The 22,959-nt window shown below is 46.0% G+C and overlaps 1 protein-coding gene across 4 annotated transcripts in view; it reads left to right on the top strand.

Moving 5' to 3' along the window:
* Positions 1-262: 262 nt before the first annotated feature.
* The window catches only part of TENT4B (terminal nucleotidyltransferase 4B), a 187,474-nt gene continuing 164,777 nt past the window's right edge, over positions 263-22,959 (top strand). For 3 of the 4 annotated variants that reach the window (XM_073604996.1, XM_073604993.1, XM_073604995.1), the window contains exon 1: positions 263-1,202. In XM_073604996.1, coding sequence (XP_073461097.1) covers positions 736-1,202 — 467 coding nt within the window. In that variant the 5' untranslated portion in view covers positions 263-735. The remainder of the gene's footprint in view (positions 1,203-22,959) is intronic. The other variant, XM_073604994.1, reaches the window with a different exon arrangement.

Below are 22,959 nucleotides of genomic sequence, written 5' to 3'. Positions count from 1 at the left end.
GGGGTGCAGGATTTTTATCTTAATGCATAAAGATTAAAAAAAAACTTTTGCCTTTACAACTCCTTTAATACCTAGGTCACCTTTCACCTCACACTGAACGTTTTTTTCCCTCTAGTTTCATTTCTTTAAATCTCGTTTGCACCTTGGCCACGTGACAGCCCTGAAAACACGCCCACCACGCAGCGCTATTGGCTCGGCACTGAGATGGAGAAGACCGCAACGTCTAGGCGGCTCTCTACAGTTCAACTCTTAGAGGGTGGGCGGAGCCGCGTGCTGTAGAACGGAGCATGCGCCCTGAAGCAACGAAGGAGGGAGGAGGCGCCATTGCTGTGGCCGATGTGACAGCGGACTGAGAGCACGGGTGAACATGGGACCCCCATACGTACAGCGGCCTTGAAGCTCCAGGGCCTGGGAGACCGGGCAGAGGCGCCATTGGGACGCAGAGCAGCAGCCGACGCCTTGTTCGTTACTTAGTTTTTTTTTTTTTTAATCGGTGTGTGGTGTGGTGACACCCGGAGCACCTATCAGGGGGCGGATAGTGGATGATAGAGGTGTCCGGCCGGGAGGAGAAGGGACGTTATTAGTCGGGGAGGGAGGGGGGAGGGCGGTGACATTAGATAACGGACCGTTGTTCGGAACCGAAGAAACACGTTGTAGAGGAGGAGAGAGAGGCACAGGCGTTATCCGGGGCAGCCCCGGCGGGAGGCGGATCAGGGGGGGCCCAGGCTCCGTTTGATGGATCCTCGGATCGCCTGGTTCCAGCCAGAGCAGCTCGGTCCCTCCAATAGCCTGTGGATGCAGATCTGGGAGACCACGCAAGGCCTGAGGAACCTTTACTTCAACCACAACAGCCCGGCCTCCCCCGCACATAGCGGATCTTCCTCCGCCAGTTCCTCGGCCGGTGAGGCCAACATGTACCGGGACAGCGGCTCGGCCCAGGCCTCTCCAATGCCGGCCACCACAGTGCTAAGCGAGCCGGGGGACTTCCTACCACTGGAGACCTCCAATAATAACCAGAACCAGAGTCCTCCCGGGGGATGGAGGAACGATCACAACAACCGCAACAAGAGGAAGCGGGACAATAAAGCCAGCACCTTCGGCCTCAACTACAGCCTGCTAAACTCTACACCGGGCAATACCACCGGAGGGGCCTACACCGGCACTCCATGGAAGAGCCGCAACTACAGCGACGAGGTCATAGGGTGAGTTATCTGTCCGATCCATGCTGTCATCTACTAATACCCCCCTCTTCTCATACAAGGTCCCATAGACCATCACATCTGCCAGATCAGCATGTGGAGGCCACCAGAGCCCACCATACTCGGGGAGACCTGCTGATCTGACAGTAGGTATGTGATCTCTGCTGCCAACTGACATACAGTAATGGATGTCTCCCCAGATATCAGCTTATGTCTTTACCTTGTCAGTGACAAGGTCATAGGGTGGTGAGTTCCTATGAAGACATGACATAAAGCCCATCACATCTGTCATGTCGTCATCGGAGAATGAGGACCAGCCACTTCACCCTCCACACTCCTGGGAAAACCTGCTGATCTGACAGATGGGATCTGCTGGTGTGTGATCACCTGACATTCCTTAAAGGGGCACTAAACCCATCAATTGGAAGGTTTCGTTCCAAGCATGCTGTGAATAACTGCTGCCATTGCTTGTGCTCCATACTGTCAAGCCATCAAATTGCTGGTGCTGTAAGGGCCCATTCACACCTGAGCGTTTTTAGCTCGTAAAACGCGCATCTCAAAAGTTCCAAAACGCCCAACCAGCCAAATCCCATTAATTTAAGTAGCCCTGTTCTGTCGCCTGAAGCTAAAAAAAAAAAAAAAACTTGAGCTTCTTTTTAAGCAGATTACAGGCGGTTTTCTGCTTTTTACGTTGGTGGCCGTTTGACCTATACAAAATCTTGCGACTTTCCTGCCTTAAAACGATACGCTCAGGTGTGAATGCAGCCTAAGGGATCACATGTGCAGCACCAAGATCAGCACCAGATCTTCATGTGTGGGGCCTATCACGCTACAGCACTCCTGGGGAGACCTGCTGAAATGACAGATGGGATCTGGTGGTGGTTTCTCGTTCAATAATTGTTTTATTGAAGAAAGATCAACAAAAGCATACAATACATCATACAAGGGAAGACCATTGTGAAGGAGGATATCTGGTGGTGTTTTCAACTGACATGTAATTAGTGTTTTGTATATTTGATGCTTGTGTAGAAATCCAGTACGGTCGTCTATTACAGTGACAATGTCATACGGTGAGTTCCAATGAAGATATGACTTAGTCATGCAGCTGATCACATCTATCAGATTATCTGCGTTTAAAATGAGGACCCATCCATTCATTCTTCACATCGCTCCTGGGAAATGTGCTGATTAGGCAGATAGTATCTGCTGATGCGTGATCACTGTTATCCACTGACATTTTGATTCAAGTCTTTAAGTTCTGTCCTAAATTATATTACAGTGAGGAGATGATAGGGTGAGTCCTCCTGAAGACATGACACATCTGTCAGATCATCTGAGTGTAACCTGAGGGCCTACCAATCCATTCATGATACACTGTTTTTGGGGAAAGTTCAGTTTGAAAATGGAATGATCCCAGCAATCTGTATCCTGTAGCTGACCTCATCTGTCACACCACGTCTTTCTCTTTAACACGAGGGTCTACCTACACCATCCATTCAGCATTTAAGTAGCTCCCTTTAAGACATGCCATATGCCTAGACCACACAATCTGACCAAAAATACCTCTTTCTGAGCGATCGTACAATATAATCTGATTGTTAGTACACAGTTTTCGATAGCCGATCACGGCAGTTCATCCGGAATTATCCAAAGGGGTAAACAGGAAAATGTTTCTCGTGCTCTGTACAGTATTCGTCAGAACAAACTCTATACAGTGTTCGTCTTTAAAAAAAAAAAAAAAAAAAATTGTGCAACCAAAACCACGCATGCTTAGACACAAAAAAATACAATACATCACTTCTGAAGTTGTGTTCTGTTTTACGAGAATTTTTGTAACTTTAACAACCTTTTTGGTTTTCGATACGAGACTAGCATGATCATTCGTCCAATATTCTCATTGTGTGTACCAGGCAATAGCTGATCACATCTGTCAGATCATTGGAGTGTAATGGGAGGACTTGCCTGCTCAATCAATTAACACTATAACCATTCCTGGGAAATTATAAGCCCTCATGCACACAGGCTGTTAAAATAACGTTATGAAAACGCCAGTATCTTTGCAGTGATTTTTTAAAAACTTTTTATAGCGTTTTTCCGCGTTAGCGTTTTAGCGTCTTTTTTTTTTTTTTTTTTTTTTCAATGGATCAAAACCGTTAAAAAATGTTGGTGAATGACGTTTGAGCGTTTTTACAGCTGAAAAACGTCTCTCAGAAACCACTGGTCCTGGGTTTTTTTTACAGCTTAAAAACGCCTATGACACTTGCAGCTCAAAAACGCCTAGGTGGGCATGAAGCCATAGACTAACATAGACAGGCCTTTTTAAGCTGCAAAAAAAGCTCAAAAAAGCAGCTGTAAAAACGTCCGTGTGCATGAGGACTAAGTGTCTTAAAATGATCTGAGCTACCACTGAATACATTCGTCACATCATTTGGGTATACTATGTACAATGGTCAGCATACATGTTACAAACTTTGTGAAATGAACTTTAGAGTTACCAGAACTGTAATGAAAACCTACCTAATATATCCAGCTGGACATAGTTGTAGGTAGATCTAAACATGATATTACACATTACAAACTGTACAATGTTAGTGCTTTTCTACACAATCCATTCTTTATAGAAGTAGACTTTAATGCTTATACCATTCTTAGGAAAAAATTGTTGTTCTGACAAATGTCATCTGAAATGGATTCTTGTAAGGTGTGATCAGTGTTATTAAAATACATTTAAATCTTTCTACTATCCATCAAGAAATTACGTCCCCCCCCCCCCCCGTAAATTACAGTCAAAAGGTCATAGAGTAAGTTCCCACAATGCCACTATGTAGTCATACAGCTGATCGCGTCTGTCCGGTCATCTGAATGTAATGTGAGGACCTACAGTGCATCCAGAATGTATTCACAGCGCTTCACTTTTTCCACATTTTGTTATGTTACAGCCTTATTCCAAAAATTGATTAAATTCATTATTTTCCTCAAAATGCTACAAACAATACCACATAATGACAACAATGTGAAAGAAGTTTGTTTGCAATCTTTGCAAATTTATTAAAGGAAAAAAAAATCCTATATACTTAAGTATCCACAGCCTTTGCTCAATACTTTTGTTGAAGCCCCCTTTAGCACAAATTACAGCCTTAAGTCTTTTTGAGAGTGAAGCTACAAGCTTGGCACACCTATTCTTGGGCAGTTTCCCTCATACTCCTTTGCAGGACCTCTTCAAGCTCCATCAGGTTGGACAGGGAGCGTCGGTGCACAGCCATGTTCAGATCTGTCCAGAGATGTTCAATCCGGTTCAGGTCCGGACTCTTGCTGGGCCACTCAAGGACATTCACAGAGTTGTCCCGTAGCCACTTCTTTGTTATTTTGGCTGTGTGCCTAGGGTCTTTGTCCTGTTTTTAAGATGATCCTTTGCCCCAGTCTAAGGTCCAGAGTGCTCTGGAGCAGGTTTTCGTCAAGGATATTTCTGTACATTGCTGCATTCATCTTTCCCTCCTATCCTGACTAGTCTCCCAGCTCCTGCCACCACCATGCTTCACTGTAGGGATGGTATAGGTGATGAGCTGTGCCTGATTTCCTCCGGACATGACACTTGCCATTCAGGCCAAAGAGTTCAATCTTTGTTTCATCAGACCGGAGAATTTTGTTTCTCATGGTCAGAGTCCTTCAGGTGTGTCTTGGCAAACTCCAGACGGGCTGTCATGTGCCTTTTAGTGAGGAGTGGCTTCCGTCTGGCCACTCTACCATACAGGCGTGATTGGTGGAGTGCTGCATAGATGGTGGTTATCCACAGAGTAATGCTGGTGCTCTGTTAGAGTGACCATCAGATTCTTGACCACCTCCCCGACTAAGGCCCTTCTCTCCGATCACTGTTTGGCCAGGCGGCCCAATCTAGGAAGAGCTATGGTGGTTCCAAACTTCTTCCATTTATGGGTGATGGAGGCCACTGTGCTCCATTGGGACCTTCACTCCTGCAGAATTTTTTTTCTATATCCTTCCCAGATCTGTGCCTCCATACAATCCTGTCTCAGAGGTATACAGACAATTCCTTGGACTTCATGGCTTGGTTTCTGCTCTGACATGCACTGTTAACTTTGGGACCTTTTTTATATAGACAGGTGTGTGCCTTTCCAAATCCTGTTTAATCAACTGAATTTACCACAGGTGGACTCAGTCAAGTTGTAGAAAAATCTCAAGGATGATCAGTGGAAACGGGATACACCAAGCTCAATTTTGAATGTCATGTCAAAGGCTGTGAATACTTATGTACATGTGATTTTTATTTAATACATTTTCAAAGATTTCAAACAAGCGTCTTTGACGTTGTCATTATGGGGTATTGTTTGTAGAATTTTGAGGAAAATAATGAATTTAATCCTTTTTGGAATAAGGCTGTAACCTAACAAAATGTGGAAAAATTGAAGCGCTGTGAATACTTTGCAGATGCACTGTATCTGCACCCTCCACTCACCCTTCCCACTACACCTCCTGGGAAATTTCAGAACGTTGAGTTTGAAAATTGAATGATTCCAGAAATCTGCTAACCATGGCTCATTGCATCACATCTATCAGATCGGCGCAAGGATCTGTCTATACAATCCATCCTATTGCCGTCCAGTTCTGGCCAACAGTCTTCAGCTTTGTTGCCCTTTTCTAGACTCTCCAGTTCCGCACATCCCTCCTAATAAAGGGACTGGAGGACCTTTTAGTTATGAGGAAAGATTACGAGCATTGAACTTATTCTCTCTGGAGGCGCTTGAGGAGAAGGGACATGATTTCAATGTACAATTATCGTACTGGTGACCCCCACAATAGGGATAAAACGTTTCTGCGAAAGGAAAATTAAAGACACGCAGCCATTCACTAAAATTAAAAGCGAATCAATTGAACCTTAAACAGGGTTCTTTACTGTAAGAATGTGGAATTCTCTTCCATAAGCAGTAGGTTTCAGCAGAGAGCATCGATATTTAATTTAAAAACTATTAGGCACCTAAATGACCTTTAACATACAGGAATATACAATGTAATACTGACATGAAAGCACAAGCACACCTCAACATCACCAACTATATAAGTAGTTGTTTAGACCTCCCAAAATGATTTTTGAGCACCAGTTCACAAAAAGCATGACTGTGATCTGAAAGTGCAGAGAAGGGTAACCAAACTGATAAGAGGCATGGAGGAGCTCAGCTATGAGGAAAGATTAGAGGAACTGAATTCTCTCTTAAGAGATTAAGGGGGGATATGAACACCATCTATAAATACATAAGTCGTCCATATGGTGAACTTAGTGTTGAGTTATTCACTTTATGACAAGGGGGCACTCTTTACTTCTGGAGGAAAAGAGATTTAATCTCCAAATACAAAAAGGCTTCTTCATAGTACAAGCTGTGTGGAATAGACTCCCTAAAAAACTGGTTCTGGCCAGCTCAGTAGATTGGTTTAAAAAATTAAAAAAAAAAAAAAAAAAAAAAAAAGGGGGGGGGGGGGGGGACAAAAATTGTAATAAATATTTTAATAGTAGAATTGTAAAATTAATAAAAAAACAAAATTAAAAACCACTGACACTGTCAAGAGACTGGAGAGTTAGGTTCCGCTTTTATAACATGGTCCAATTTGCTCCAGTGGGGGAAAAATTCATTCCCGATCCCTCGGGATGCAATCTGAAACTTCCTGGATCAACTACCCCTGGTTATTACCCCTAAATTTTAGTATCCAGTTATACTATGTGCATTTAGGAAACTATCCAGCTCTTAAATATTAAATATTTATTACAATTTTTGTCACCCTCCCCCCCCCCCCCCCCCATCAACCCTGTTTGGGGGGGGGTGCTTTTGCGAGATATCAGGGGTCTAGACCCCTGATCTCTCCCCTTTTAAAACAAGGAAGGGGACTGAGGACACGGATTCCCCAGTCCCTTTCTCTGCAGCCTCAGCTGCACTGAAGATGGAGAGGAGACAAACTCCTCCCCATTTATAAACTGAACAGTTAACGATGCTCAGTTATGAATGGATGTTCAGAAAAGGAAGGAGTCGGTAAATTGCATATTTACCTGATCCTTTCTCCGCTCTCCATCCTGACATCTGGGACACAGAGGGGGGAGCGGAGGGGGACAAAGGGGACAGCCGGGATGATTGGTGTGGGCCGTTAAAAGCACCGATCTCCCTGTATAGATATCAATATAGCAGCTAAAAGCCATGGGAGGGAGTGAAGTGGCTGTCAGCTGCTTTATTGAAATCCTATACAGGGAGATCTGTGCTTGTAATGGTCACCACCACTGCACTGATCATCTCATGACTTGCCACGTATCAGTTTAGGCATTGGAGCATTTGCATGAGTACTTTGCAAATGCTTGGTATCTGTGCAACCCCAATAGCTCCAAACGAGCTAACAGTCTCAAAGAAAAAGCAGGTTTACAGAAATCTGATCCTCCTTTGACCACAGGATAGGTATCTTCCAATGTAGAAAGAGGGGATGCCTTGCATGTCAATCTTGCATTTTAATTGCTTTTTATAACTTTATGATTTTCATAGTTTTTATTACTACTGTGGCTTCAATAAATCTTTGAGATCAGTTAGAAGCCCTTGGGCTTATATCACAGTATACGTTTTAGGCTACTTTCACACTGAGGCGCTTTACAGGCCTGCATAACGCCTGTAAGGAGTCTATCCTGTCTCTACAGTGTGAAAGCCCGATCGCTTTCACACTGGAGCGGTGCGCTTGCAGGACGGTAAAAAAAGTCCTGCAAGCAGCATCTTTGCAGCCCCGTAGGAGCGGTGTATACACCGATCCTAAAGCGCCCATTAAAATCAATGGGGCAGCACCGCCAAACCACCGTCCTTAACCCTTTTTTCCCAAGGCGTCTTTCAGGACAGCACCTGAGAGATAGCGACTCCACCCACCGGAACAGGAAACACCCTCTTCCTCCAAACTTTAAAGGGAGGCGCCTCCCCACCATACCTCAGTTTTTGTGTTTCCTCCGGCCTGGAGGGAACATCTTTTGAGGGGGAGCAGGTTCTCTCAGGTGCTCCTGGGAGACGGGGCTTCCTTTCTTTTTTTCCTCCTTCAGGGACCCGCTGTCCTCCCGGCCTACCCAAGCCTCGGCAGTGGTAGCAAACGGGCTCCTCTTCCCCTCCTGGTGCTCGGTGAGAGCCGTAGACCCGGTGATCCGCGCGGTCATAGGGCGGCGGTGCGCGTGCGCCGCCGCCATGTTTTTTGGCCGGCAGGCGCGGCGGAAGTGACATGGCGGGGTCGCTGGGTCAGCAGAAGCGTCATTTCCGGCGTGGATGCAAGGGGGGAGGAGGGAGGACAGGAACTGGCGCCTACTTCCGCTTCCGGTCCGGTGCAGATGCACTATGGGAGTCCGGAAGCGGCTTATAAAGCCACAAGTGAGGAGCTGCACACCAGAGATGGAGGACTCAGCGTCTGCAGCGGTGGGGACAGGCACAGGCGCCAGTAAAGCTCAGGTAGGAGCAGCAGTTTAAGTCTGCCTTTCTTCCTTTCCTGGGTTTGGTCTATTTTCTTTTTTCTTACCCCCTAGTGGCAAGGGGCCTGTCTGGGCACTAGAGGCTGACTGGTTTCTTCTTAGTGCACCTGTGGGTGATTCTTGTGTAGCTGAGACCGGGTCTCACTAAAAGGTCCCCTGGTTTTTTCCCTTTTTTGTTTTTTCTCTCTGACCCAAAAAAGAGATGTCCTTCTTGCAGGGCCAAAATGGGCGAAAATTGGAAAAAAGCCTTATGCAGTACATGCATCACTTCTTTAGTTAAGGAGGAATCAGCTTCGGTTTGTGATGATCTGGTTGCCTCTGTAAAGAAGGAACTATACGCCACGATTCAGACTTTTCGTGACTCTTTAGTTAATCCAGCTGCTAGTCAGCCATCCACTTCTGAGGCTTCCCAGGGTTCTTTTTCTTTCCCCATGGTAGAAGCTTTACCTGAAGGCCCCTCTATCAGGGAAGAGCAGTCCCCTACTCCTTCCGTTAAAGATTCGGAGGAGGAGGGTGAGGAAGCGGAGGTGGCTCCTTCCAAATTTAAGCTTTCCCTAGAGGAGGTAGACGGACTCCTTAAGGCTATCCATGTTACACTTGGCTTAAGTGAGGAAAAGAAGGAGTTATCTCTTCATGACCGCATGTATGCAGGGTTAAATGAGCCTAAGGGGCGAACATTTCCGGTTCATTCGGTCATTTCTGACGCCATTACTAAGGAATGGCAAGATCCAGAGAAAAAGCCCTTTTTCCCAAGGCGTCTTTCAGGACAGCACCTGAGAGATAGCGACTCCACCCACCGGAAACAGGAAACACCTTCTTCCTCCAAACTTTAAAGGGAGGCGCCTCCCTACCATACCTCAGTTTTTTGTGTTTCCTCCGGCCCGGAGGGAACATCTTTTTGAAGGGGAGTCAAGGTCTCTCAGATGCCTGGGAGACGGGGCTTCTTTTTCATTTTTTCCTCCTTTTTGGAGACCCGCTGTCCTCCCGGCCTACCCAAGCCTTGGCAGCGGTAGCAATCGGGCTCCTCTTCCCCTCCTGGTGCTCGGGGAGAGCCGTAGACCCGGTGATCCGCGCGGTCATAGGAGCGGCGGTGCGCGTGCGCCGCCGCCATGTTTTTTTGGCCGGCAGGCGCGGCGGAAGTGACAAGGCGGGTCACTGGGTCAGCAGAAGCGTCATTTCCGGCGTGGATGCGAGAGGGGAGGAGGGAGGACAGGAACTGGCGCCTACTTCCGCTTCCGGTCCGGTGCAGATGCACTATGGGAGTCCGGAAGCGGCATATGAAGCCACAGGTGGAGAGCTGCACACCAGAGATGGAGGACTCAGCGTCTGCAGCGGTGGGGACAGGCACAGGCGCCAGTAAAGCTCAGGTAGGAGCAGCAGTTTAAGTCTGCCTTTCTTCCTTTTCCTGGGTTTGGTCTATTTTCTTTTTTCTTACCCCCTAGTGGCAAGGGGCCTGTCTGGGCACTGGAGGCTGACTGGTTTCTTCTTAGTGCACCTGTGGGTGATTCTTGTGTAGCTGAGACCGGGTCTCACTAAAAGGTCCCCTGGTTTTTTTCCCTTTTTTGTTTTTTCTCTCACAGGCTAAAAGCTCTGACCCAAAAAAGAGATGTCCTTCTTGCAGGGCCAAAATGGGAGAAAATTGGAAAAAAGTCTTATGCAGTACATGCATCACTTCTTTAGTTAAGGAGGAATCAGCTTCGGTTTGTGATGATCTGGTTGCCTCTGTAAAGAAGGAACTATACGCCACGATTCAGACTTTTCGTGACTCTTTAGTTAATCCAGCTGCTAGTCAGCCATCCACTTCTGAGGCTTCCCAGGGTTCTATTTCTTTCCCCATGGTAGAAGTTTTACCTGAAGGCCCCCCTATCAGGGAAGAGCAGTCCCCTACTCCTTCCGTTAAGGATTCGGAGGAGGAGGGTGAGGAAGCGGAGGTGGCTCCTTCCAAATTTAAGCTTTCCCTAGAGGAGGTAGACGGACTCCTTAAGGCTATCCATGTTACACTTGGCTTAAGTGAGGAAAAGAAGGAGTTATCTCTTCATGACCGCATGTATGCAGGGTTAAATGAGCCTAAGGGGCGAACATTTCCAGTTCATTCGGTCATTTCTGACGCCATTACTAAAGAATGGCAAGATCCAGAGAAAAAGCCCTTTTTTTCCAGAGCCCACAAAAGGCGCTTCCCTTTTGAGGAGGACCCTTCTGCGGTGTGGAATAAGGTGCCCAGGTTGGATGCGGCCTTTTCACAGGTCTCAAGATCCACAGACCTGTCTTTTGAAGACATGGGTGTTCTAAGGGACCCAATGGACAAACGCATGGATCTTTTGCTCAAAAGATCATGGCAATCAATCATGAGCAATTTAAAACCAGCAATGGCCACAACCTGTGTAGCCAGGAATCTGGAATACTGGGTGAACCAACTTAGATCTCATATAGTGGCAGATTCCCCCAAGCAGGAGATCTTAGATTCCTTTCCTACCCTGATTTCTGCGGTTGCTTATATTGCTGATGCTTCGGCTGAAGCTATCAAGATGTCAGCTAGGTCTGCAGCTTTAGCAAATGCTGCGAGAAGAGCTTTATGGCTAAAAACCTGGCCAGGTGATACAGCTTCAAAGAGTAAACTTTGTGGTATCCCCTTTTCAGGTGACCTTCTTTTTGGCCCAGATCTAGATAATATCCTAGACAGAACTGCCGATAAGAAGAAGTCCTTTCCGGTCAAAAAGAAAAAGCAGACCCCAAAACGTCTTTTTCGACCTCAAAAAACTCAGCAGCAACAGCAGGAAAGTAAGTTTCAGGGCAGGAGGAAAAATTGGTCTGCGCAAAAGGCGAAGGGCAAAGGTGGAATTCTCTTCCGTCCTCCTTCACAGGCCGAAAACTCACAATGACTCATCTCTGCGGGTCGGCGGAAGATTACGAGAGTTTCTTCCGCAGTGGTCAGTGATAACTACAAATCAGTTTGTTCTGACCACTCTCTCGCAGGGTTATACTCTCGAGTTCGCCAGAAGCCCCCCAAGAAGGTTTCTGGTAACAAATGCTCCTCGAGATCCAATGAGGGCCTTGGCCATGAGATCCTCTCTGGAGGAACTAATGCAACAGGGTGTAGTAATCCCAGTGCCACCAGAGGAATGGCTCGAGGGCTTCTATTCACATGTCTTCCTGGTAAAAAAACCAACAGGAAGATTTCGTTTAATTCTAAATTTAAAGCCACTAAACAGAGCCATCAAATACAGAAGGTTCAGGATGGACTCAATTTTCACCGCCAGAAATATTCTGACTCCAGGTTGTTTCATGGCGTCAGTGGATTTAAAAGATGCATACCTACATATTCCAATCTCATCCCAGTCCCAGGGGTTTCTCAGGTTGGCGGTAAGGTTGGAAGGCAGAATTCAGCATCTGCAATTCAGAGCCCTACCCTTCGGGCTATCATCCGCACCCCGAATTTTTACCAAAGTAATGGCAGAGGCCCTAGCTCCGCTGCGTCTTCAGGGAATCGCAGTAATTCCTTACTTAGACGATCTGCTATTTTTCGCCCCCTCAAGAGAGGAGCTGAGGAGCAATTTAAGCAGAGCATGCAGCCATTTGGAGTCTCTAGGTTGGATCCTAAATCTCCAAAAATCTTCCCTGGAACCATCTCAGGAGATTCGGTTTCTAGGGTATATAATAAATTCGGTAAGCCAAAAAATTTTTCTTCCTTCAGAGAAGAAAGGAAAAATCCAGGATACAGTGTCTTTTTTGCAGACCAACCAGCAGCTGACGGTAAGATTGGTCATGTCAGCCCTGGGGGTTCTGACTTCGTCAATGCCAGCTGTTCAGTGGGCAAGACTACACTTCAGACATCTGCAGGCTTTTCTTCTGAGATCTTGGGATCACAATTTAGAATCCCTAGACTCAGAGGTAAGAGTTCCAACCCAAGTGAAGAGGTCACTATGGTGGTGGAAAAGGCAGGATATCCTATCGGAGGGGTTGGTCTGGGCCTTTCCAATCGAAAAAAGGCTGACAACCGATGCCAGTTCCTGGGGTTGGGGAGCCCACCTAGAAAAAGGTTTCACTCAGGGAAACTGGTCCAGGAAAGAGGCGACCAAGTCCTCAAACTGGAGAGAGCTCAAGGCGATCGACTTGGCTCTGAAGTCATTTGCTCAGGGGCTTCAGGCCCAGCATGTTCAAATACTAACAGACAATGCCACGGCAGTGGCTTACATAAACAGGCAGGGAGGTACAAGGAGCAAATCGCTGCAAGTACTAGCCATGAGCATTCTCCGTTGGGCAGAAGGACACTTGCTGTCGTTATCAGCAGTCCATCTAAAGGGATCCCTGAACGGAGTGGCGGATTTCCTGAGCAGAAACCCCATTCGGGAAGCAGAATGGTCGCTGAACCCAGAGGTTTTCGCCATGATTGTCGAGAAGTGGGGGCTGCCAGAGGTGGACCTGTTCGCCTCAAAGGAGAATGCCTTGGTTCCGCAATTTTTTTCCCTAAGCAATCACGACGGGTCACTAGGAACAGATGCCTTGGCGTATCCATGGAGATTCCATCTCTGCTACGCTTTCCCCCCATTTCAGTTAATTCCCTTAGTATTAAGAAAAATTCAAAGGGAAACGGTACCGGTTGTCCTAATCACGCCCTTTTGGCCAAGAAGGGCTTGGTTTTCAACCGTTCTGAAAATGGCGGTCAGGCCTTATTGGCATCTGCCCCTCAGGCACGATTTACTATTTCAGGGACCGGTAAATCACCCAGAGGTAGCCACTTTGGCGCTCACTGCTTGGTATCTGAAGAGCAGCTCTTAAGGAGCAAAGGTTTTTCCAACCGGTTAATCTCTACGCTATTATCCAGTAGGAAAAGGGTGACTAGAAATATCTATTCCAAGGTCTGGAAGGTTTACAATACGTGGTGTAATTCATCTGACCAGGACCCAGGGAGTCTCGTTACCATTCTGGAATTTTTACAGGTTGGTGCTGACAAGGGACTAGCAGTTAGTACCTTGAAGGTACAGGTGGCTGCGCTAGCAGTGTTCCTAGAAAGATCTGTGGCCTCAGATCCATTGGTAACCAGATTTTTCAGATCCCTTACGAGATCCAGACCAGCACCACTTAGGTTGTTTCCCAAATGGGATCTGTCGATAGTCCTCCAGGCTCTAACAAGGAGTCCCTTTGAACCTTTGGAAGAAGCGCCACTTAGATATCTCACTTTTAAGTCTGTGTTTCTGATTGCCATGGTCTCTGCACGAAGGATCAGTGAGCTTAATGCTTTATCAGTTAAGGAACCCTATTTATCTATCTTCCCAGATAGGGTTATACTTAGAACAGATCAGAAATTCTTACCAAAGGTAGCTTCAGTACAAAATCGTGTTCAGGACATTGTACTTCCGACCTTCTGCCCCAACCCAGTAGGGGAGAAGGAGACTTGTTTTCACATGTTGGATGTTAGAAGAGTTTTGTTATGTTACCTGGAAAGGACAAAGCTCTTTAGACGTTCAGATTCTCTGTTTGTGTTATTTTCAGGCAACAGGAAAGGTTGCCAGGCTTCTAAAATCTCTTTAGCAAGGTGGCTGAAGCTAGCCATTTCAGAGGCTTATTCGCATGCAGGCGTGTCTCCTCCTGCAGGAATTTCTGCACACTCAACAAGAGCATTAGCGGCCACTTGGGCAGAGAGAGCTGGTGCCACCCCTGAACAAATCTGCAAGGCGGCAACTTGGTCAAGTTTTCACACATTCGTGAAACATTACAGGCTGGACCTCACATCTGCTAATGATCAGGCGTTTGGCAGAAAGGTCCTGCAAGCTGTTGTCCCGCCCTAAGGGGGTAAGTCTCTGTTATCCTCTCAGGTGCTGTCCTGAAAGACGCCTTGGGAAAAACCAAGTTAGACTTACCGGTAACTTGTTTTCCAGAAGTCTTTCAGGACAGCAACATCCCGCCCTATTGTATTGTATATACTATGCTGTGACTAACGTATGTGTTCCAGCCGGGGCCGGAGGTCTTCTCTACTACAACTGAGGTATGGTAGGGAGGCGCCTCCCTTTAAAGTTTGGAGGAAGAAGGTGTTTCCTGTTTCCGGTGGGTGGAGTCGCTATCTCTCAGGTGCTGTCCTGAAAGACTTCTGGAAAACAAGTTACCGGTAAGTCTAACTTGGTTTTTTTCCAGAGCCCACAAAAGGCGATTCCCTTTTGAGGAGGACCCTTCTGCGGTGTGGAATAAGGTGCCCAGGTTGGATGCGGCCTTTTCACAGGTCTCAAGATCCACAGACCTGTCTTTTGAAGACATGGGTGTTCTAAGGGATCCAATGGACAAACGCATGGATCTTTTGCTCAAGAGATCATGGCAATCAATCATGAGCAATTTAAAACCAGCAATGGCCACAACCTGTGTAGCCAGGAATCTGGAATACTGGGTGAACCAACTTAGATCTCATATAGTGGCAGATTCCCCCAAGCAGGAGATCTTAGATTCCTTTCCTACCCTGATTTCTGCTGTTGCTTATATTGCTGATGCTTCGGCTGAAGCTATCAAAATGTCAGCTAGGTCTGCAGCTTTAGCAAATGCTGCGAGAAGAGCTTTATGGCTAAAAACCTGGCCAGGTGATACAGCTTCAAAGAGTAAACTTTGTGGTATTCCCTTTTCAGGTGACCTTCTTTTTGGCCCTGATCTAGATAATAGCAACAGCAGGAAAATAAGTTTCAGGGCAGGAGAAAAAATTGGTCCGCGCAAAAGGCGAAGGGCAAAGGCGGAATTCTCTTCCGTCCTCCTTCACAGGCCGAAAACTCACTATGACGCATCTCTGCGGGTCGGCGGAAGATTACGAGAGTTTCTTCCGCAGTGGTCAGGGATAACTACAAATCAGTTTATTCTGACCACTCTCTCGCAGGGTTATACTCTCGAGTTTTCCAGAAGCCCCCCAAGAAGGTTTCTGGTAACAAATGCTCCTCGAGATCCATTAAGGGCCCTGGCCATGAAATCCTCTCTGGAGGAACTGATGCAACAGGGTGTAGTAATCCCGGTGCCACCAGAGGAATGGCACGAGGGTTTCTATTCTCATGTCTTCCTGGTAAAAAAACCAACAGGAAGATTTCGTTTAATTCTAAATTTAAAGCCACTAAACAGAGCCATCAAATACAGAAGGTTCAAGATGGACTCAATTTTCACCGCCAGAAATCTTCTGACTCCAGGTTGTTTCATGGCGTCAGTGGATTTAAAGGATGCATACCTGCATATTCCAATCTCATCCCAGTCCCAGAGCTCAGGTTGGTGGTAAGGTTGGAAGGCAGAATTCAGCATCTGCAATTCAGAGCCCTCCCCTTCGGGCTATCATCCGCACCCCGAATTTTTACCAAAATAATGGCAGAAGCTCTAGCTCCGCTGCGTCTTCAGGGAATCGCAGTAATTCCTTACTTAGACGATCTGCTATTTTTCGCCCCCTCAAGAGAGGAGTTGAGGAGCAATTTAAGCAGAGCATGCAGCCATCTGGAGTCTCTAGGTTGGATCCTAAATCTCCAAAAATCTTCCCTGGAACCATCTCAGGAGATTCACTTTCTAGGGTATATAATAAATTCGGTAAGCCAAAGAATTTTTCTTCCTTTAGAGAAGAAAGGAAAGATCCAGGATACAGTGTCCTTTTTGCAGACCAACCAGCAGCTGACGGTAAGGTTGGTCATGTCAGCCCTGGGTGTTCTGACTTCGTCAATGCCAGCTGTTCAGTGGGCAAGACTGCACTTCAGACATCTGCAGGCCTTTCTTCTGAGATCTTGGGATCACAATTTGGAATCCCTAGATTCAGAGGTAAGAGTTCCAACCCAAGTGAAGAGGTCACTATGGTGGTGGAAAAGGCAGGATATCCTATCGGAGGGGTTAGTCTGGGCCTTTCCAATCGAAAAAAGGCTGACAACCGATGCCAGTTCCTGGGGTTGGGGAGCCCACCTAGAAAAGGGTTTCACTCAGGGAAACTGGTCCAGGAAAGAGGCGACCAAGTCCTCAAACTGGAGAGAGCTCAAGGCGATCGACTTGGCTCTGAAGTCATTTGCTCAGGGGCTTCGGGCCCAGCATGTTCAAATACTAACAGACAATGCCACGGCCGTGGCTTACATAAACAGGCAGGGAGGTACAAGGAGCAAATCGCTGCAAGTACTAGCCATGAGCATTCTCCGTTGGGCAGAAGGACACCTGCTGTCTTTATCAGCAGTCCATCTAAAGGGATCCCTGAACGGGGTAGCGGATTTCCTGAGCAGAAACCCCATTCGGGAAGCAGAATGGTCGCTGAACCCAGAGGTTTTCGCCATGATTGTCGAGAAGTGGGGGCTGCCAGAGGTGGACCTGTTCGCCTCAAAGGAGAATGCCTTGGTTCCGCAATTTTTTTCCCTAAGCAATCACGACGGGTCACTATGAACAGATGCCTTGGCGTATCCATGGAGATTCCATCTCTGCTACGCTTTCCCCCCATTCCAGTTAATTCCCTTAGTTTTAAGAAAGATTCAGGGGGAAACAGTACCGGTTATCCTAATCACGCCTTTTTGGCCAAGAAGGGCTTGGTTTTCAACCGTTCTGAAAATGGCGGTCAGGCCTTGTTGGCATCTGCCCCTCAGGTACGATTTACTATTTCAGGGGCCAGTAAATCACCCAGAGGTAGCCACTTTGGCGCTCACAGCCTGGTATCTGAAGAGCAGCTCTTAAGGAGCAAAGGTTTTTCCAACCGGTTAATCTCTACGCTATTATCCAGTAGGAAAAGGGTGACTAGAAATATCTATTCCAAGGTCTGGAAGGTTTACAATACATGGTGTAATTCATCTGACCATGACCCAGGGAGTCTTGTTTCCATTCTGGAATTTTTACAGGTTGGTGCTGACAAGGGACTAGCAGTTAGTACCTTGAAGGTGCAGGTAGCTGCGATAGCAGTGTTCCTAGAAAAATCGGTGGCCTCAGATCCGTTGGTAACCAGATTTTTCAGATCCCTTACGAGATCCAGACCAGCACCACTTAAGTTGTTTCCGAAATGGGATCTGTCGATAGTCCTCCAGGCTCTAACAAGGAGTCCTTTTGAACCTTTGGAAGAAGCGCCACTTAGATATCTCACTTTTAAGTCTGTGTTTCTGATTGCCATGGTCTCTGCACGAAGGATCAGTGAGCTTAATGCTTTATCAGTTAAGGAACCCTATTTATCTATCTTCCCAGATAGGGTTATACTTAGAACAGATCAGAAATTCTTACCAAAGGTAGCTTCAGTACAAAATCGTGTTCAGGACATTGTACTTCCGACCTTCTGCCCCAACCCAGTAGGGGAGAAGGAGACTTGTTTTCACATGTTGGATGTTAGAAGAGTTTTGTTATGTTACTTGGAAAGGACAAGGCTCTTTAGACGTTCAGATTCTCTATTTGTGCTATTTTCGGGCAACAGGAAAGGTTGCCAGGCTTCTAAAATCTCTTTAGCAAGGTGGCTGAAGTTAGCCATTTCAGAGGCTTATTCGCATGCAGGTGTGTCTCCTCCAGCAGGAATTTCTGCACACTCAACAAGAGCATTAGCGGCCACTTGGGCAGAGAGAGCTGGTGCCACCCCTGAACAAATCTGCAAGGCGGCAACATGGTCGAGTTTTCACACATTCGTGAAACATTACAGGCTGGACCTCACATCTGCTAATGATCAGGCGTTTGGCAGAAAGGTCCTGCAAGCTGTTGTCCCGCCCTAAGGGGGTAAGTCTCTGTTATCCTCTCAGGTGCTGTCCTGAAAGACGCCTTGGGAAAAACCAAGTTAGACTTACCGGTAACTTGTTTTCCAGAAGTCTTTCAGGACAGCAACATCCCGCCCTATTGTATTGTATATACTATGCTGTGACTAACGTATGTGTTTGTGTTCCAGCCGGGGCCGGAGGTCTTCTCTACTACAACTGAGGTATGGTGGGGAGGCGCCTCCCTTTAAAGTTTGGAGGAAGAGGGTGTTTCCTGTTCCGGTGGGTGGAGTCGCTATCTCTCAGGTGCTGTCCTGAAAGACTTCTGGAAAACAAGTTACCGGTAAGTCTAACTTGGTTTTTCGGCTGCTAGCGGGGGTTAAAAGTGTGCCACTAAAAATAGCGGTGCTTTACTGCCAACACCCGCCCCAGTGTGAAAGTAGCCTTATAGTGGAACTTTATTGCATTAGTTGGAGCAGTGTTTATCAACTCCAGTCCTCGAGGTGCCCCAACAGGTCATGTTTTCAGGCTTACCATTATTTTGCACAGATGATTTGATCAGTTTCACAGCCGTTTCATATGACGGAATTCCTGAAAACATGACCCGTTTGGGCGCCTTGAGGACTAGAGTTGAAAAATACTGAGTTAGAGGTCCTGAATACTGTCGTTTTCTGGTAGTTTTATATGTTAAAGCGTACCTAGCATCAAAATGCAAAGATCTGCTATTTAAAAAAAAAAAAAAAAAACAACTCATGAGAAAGTTATTTTATGCTTTCCTCTGAAGAAGCTTATTCTTGCCCCCCCAGACACCACTCTACTCAATTTGGCACTGGGGGGAAAAATCTCTGATCAGTCTTGGAGCTTAAACAGGACTAAGGACTTTCCCGAACTCTTGAGTTGGCAAGCTACCAATTTGCAAGCACCAGTGCTGTTATGTGGGAGCAAGGGTGGTGTCACATGCTCCTTCTTACCTGGTGGTGGTTTTTTTTCTTAGCTGTCAGCAGTGGGGTTAGTAAAGGAAGGCAGGTATGTGCTGCTGCTCCCCCCATCCCCCCCCCATGTGTTTTATGCATAGGGCAGCCATCACTAAAGTGGCGAACAAGCGTCGCACTTCATGCGCTTTCAACCACGTTTTTACTGCGCTTTTTTTTTTGTTTTTTTTGCCATGTTTGGGGTGTCGTTAACAATGAATGGCACTGCAAGCTTGACATTGATGTTTTTCTTTACCGGGTTTGTGTGCAGAATGAAGCAAGCTTGTGCTGGTTAACTGACCAGCTGTAGCACAGGTGTAGCTCGTGAAAGTCAAACTCTGCTAAAAAATTTTTAGGGGTGATAGAGCATCAAATTTAGCTGTTATGAAGAGAATTTTGTGTCCGGTTGGATGCTGTTTATTGTACACATCCTGCCTTTGGTTATAATACTCATTGGTGATCTTGTGGTGCTGCAGGGTTGAGCTGCTGTGGCAGTGAAGAGGTCCAGTTTGTTTTTCTTGTTTTTTCGCCCTTCCTTTTATTCTTCCTCTGACCATTCACAAAAAGATGTGGATGGAAGAGGGGCAAATGCATGTCAGGTTTTCCTCCTTGTCCAATCAATGAACGCCCTGCATTCTGTGAAAATACAATGTTTTGTGAATTAAGTAGGGTAGATGAGTGAGTGTGTGAAGGATAGAATCTCTTAAAGTGATTGTAAACCGCTGGTGGTAAAAAAAAAAACAAAAAAAAAAACAAAAAAAAAAAAACCCTGCAAGGCAATGTCATCATGTGCTTAGAACATGTAATGTGAGGACCTGCAATGCACCCAGAAAGTATTCACACTGCTTCACTTTTTCCATATTTTGTTAGGTTACAGCCTTATTCCAAAATTGAATTAAATGCAATTCAAATTCATTATTTTCCTCAAAATAAAAAATCCTGCAAGCCAATGTCATAATGTGCTTAAAAGAAAGCATTTAAGCACCGCAGTGACGGCACTGAGATGGCTGACATCTTCACCTGGTCTTCAGGGTTCATGGCTTCCTGGCAACATGAGTGGCCAGAGGCGCGATGACATCACTCCTGCGCATGCGTGCGGGAGCAGCCCTTTCTGGCATGGGCTCTTTATTTCAAATATTTTTATTGTTTTATATAAAGAGCATTACAAAAGCAGGTAGAAAAAAAGATAAAGCAATTTTACACATCATATAGAACATACATAACCATAAGAGGTGAAGTGAAGGTGTGTTGAAGTACAATTTCAAGCTATATCTCACAATAAATCTTCATTAAAAGTTTTCACTATAGCCACATATAGGTATCCAAAAAAAAAAAATAGCAAGTGTAACAAAACAGAGTACCTATGCGAGATGGCATGGGCTCTTAAAGCGGAGTTCCACACAAAAATGGAACGTCCGCTTTTCGGAACCCTCCCCCCCTCCGGTGTCACATTTGGCACCTTTCAGGGGGGAGGGGGGTGCAGATACCTGTCTAAGACAGGTATTTGCACCCACTTCCGGCATAGACTCCCATGGGAGTCTATGCCTCTTCCTGTCCCCACCGCGCTGTCTCCTGGGAACACACAGCTCCCAGGAGAGAGTAGGGACACGCAGCGCGACTCGCGCATGCGCAGTAGGGAACCGGGAAGTGAAGCCGCAATGCTTCACTTCCTGATTCCCTCACCTAGGATGGCAGCGGTAGCTGCCGAGAACCGAACGGGTTCTCGGCGTCCCCTGCCGACATTGCTGGACTCCTGGACAGGTAAGTGGTCATGTATTAAAAGTCAGCAGCTGCAGTATTTGTAGCTGCTGGCTTTTAATATTTTTTTTTTTTTTTTTTTTTGGCGGTGTGGGTGAACCCCCGCTTTAAGGTCCGACACTGTAAGCCGGTCATTGGCTGCATGCACTCTGAATATCTCCTAAACTGCAAGTTTTTAGGAGATGTTCACAGTACCCACAGGTAAGCCTATAGCAAGGCTTACCCGCAGGTACCTTGAATATCTCCTAAACTTGTACAGTTTAGGAGATATTCAGTATATGCCCTGCCGCCGATGTCATCGGCGCATGCGCACTGAAGAAACGGGCCGCTGTGCAGTTTCTTCAGGAGTCGTGCCGTGACTAGTGACTCGCCAATCACAGCACCGCAGCCGCAAACCCGGAAGTAACTTAGGTGGAATGTCCGCGTTGTATTCGGGGGGCCGACTCCGATCCAGGGCATCGATCTAATGTAAGTATTTCATAATGAGCTAGTAGTAGTTTAGAACCTCTCTTTAATGGTTGCAGCTGCACCTCCACCCCTACAACAATGGAAGATCACCACTCAGTTATCTGGTATTGCATGAAGAGAGGATTTGTACAGTAAATTAAAGCCAGCAGGGCTTTGGATACTATTCATTAGAGATTAATTATTTGACTGGTACTGTATCCAAAAAATGTTCAGCTTCAATAGAAGCAAATATTCAGTGAGGTAATCCCCTGAAATAAAGGTCTTGGTCTATTAATTTTTTTTTTTTTCATGTATGAACATAAAATGTTGTTAAAATGTAACAATATCCTGAATCATTGTATTTGGTCCAGTGTGTCATTTACAACAATTTTACCGCCTTTCGGCATCGGTGCTGGATTATGGCTAGGCCCTTGTAGACTGTGTTCACACTGTTGTGGGTGCAGGAACATGTATATGGTTTTGTTTTTTTTGGGTGCATGACCCTGCAATCAAATTAATGGGCTGCTCGGCATGCACAAAATACGGTAGTGTGCCTTTTAACCTTAGTAAACACTGGGAAATGAACTGTTTAGATTTATTAGGAATAATGAAGATCATATTATCTACTGATAGCAGCAAGTCTTCTCGTGTGTGTTTCTTCTTTCTATATAGATTGTTCTTGATGAGAAATATATAAAAATAAAGCTGAGATCTTATGAAGATGGATACATATTCAACTCATAAGTGGCACCTTACCCTTTTTTGCTTCTGAGACACACAAATGATTCACAAGATTGAATGTGGTCCTTTGTAATTTTTATTCATGATATTTCTTCCTCACTGTACTGAGCCTGGAGACTTATACTAAAGTTGAACTTAAAATAAGTAAACAATGGAGAACACAAAACAGTTATTTACTCTGGAAATGTCAGTAGTTGGCAAGCACATTTATTTATCCGAAGCTAGTAAAAAATTTTATGATGCAGCACACATTGTTCAGAAAATTATTTGTTGGTTTTCCAGAGATGTGCTTCTAACTTTGCTGTGCTTTTGCTGCACTGAGATCCTGGCTGGACTACAGAACTCCACTTTTCCTTCACCTTGGTGTCTCATTCCATGTGCACACATTTTTGTTTGGCTCCAAAAATAATTTTGCTGCTTTGCCTCCCAAGAGGTTGCTCATGCCCTGTGTGTAGGGAAAGGGGCTCCTGAGAGGTAGTTCTGGGAGTGTTCCTATACCAATGGGAACTGAGCTCCCAGCAACTGTCATTGCAAGACTTTTACCTGCCTGGTAATGACTTTAGAAGAATACAAATTATTTCTTAGAGCATTAATAAAGTGTAAGTAATGATGTGGCATGCTCTAGAGGCAGGAGCTTTGTTGGTAAACTTAAGTAATATCTAGAGGTGCACCGAATGGAAATTTTGGTACCGAAAATGCAGGATGCACTTGGCCGAAAT

The sequence above is a fragment of the Aquarana catesbeiana genome, linkage group LG11 (genome assembly GCF_042186555.1).
Source record: "Aquarana catesbeiana isolate 2022-GZ linkage group LG11, ASM4218655v1, whole genome shotgun sequence".
Lineage (NCBI taxonomy): Eukaryota > Metazoa > Chordata > Amphibia > Anura > Ranidae > Aquarana > Aquarana catesbeiana.
This window is presented reverse-complemented; position numbering and strand designations above follow the sequence as displayed.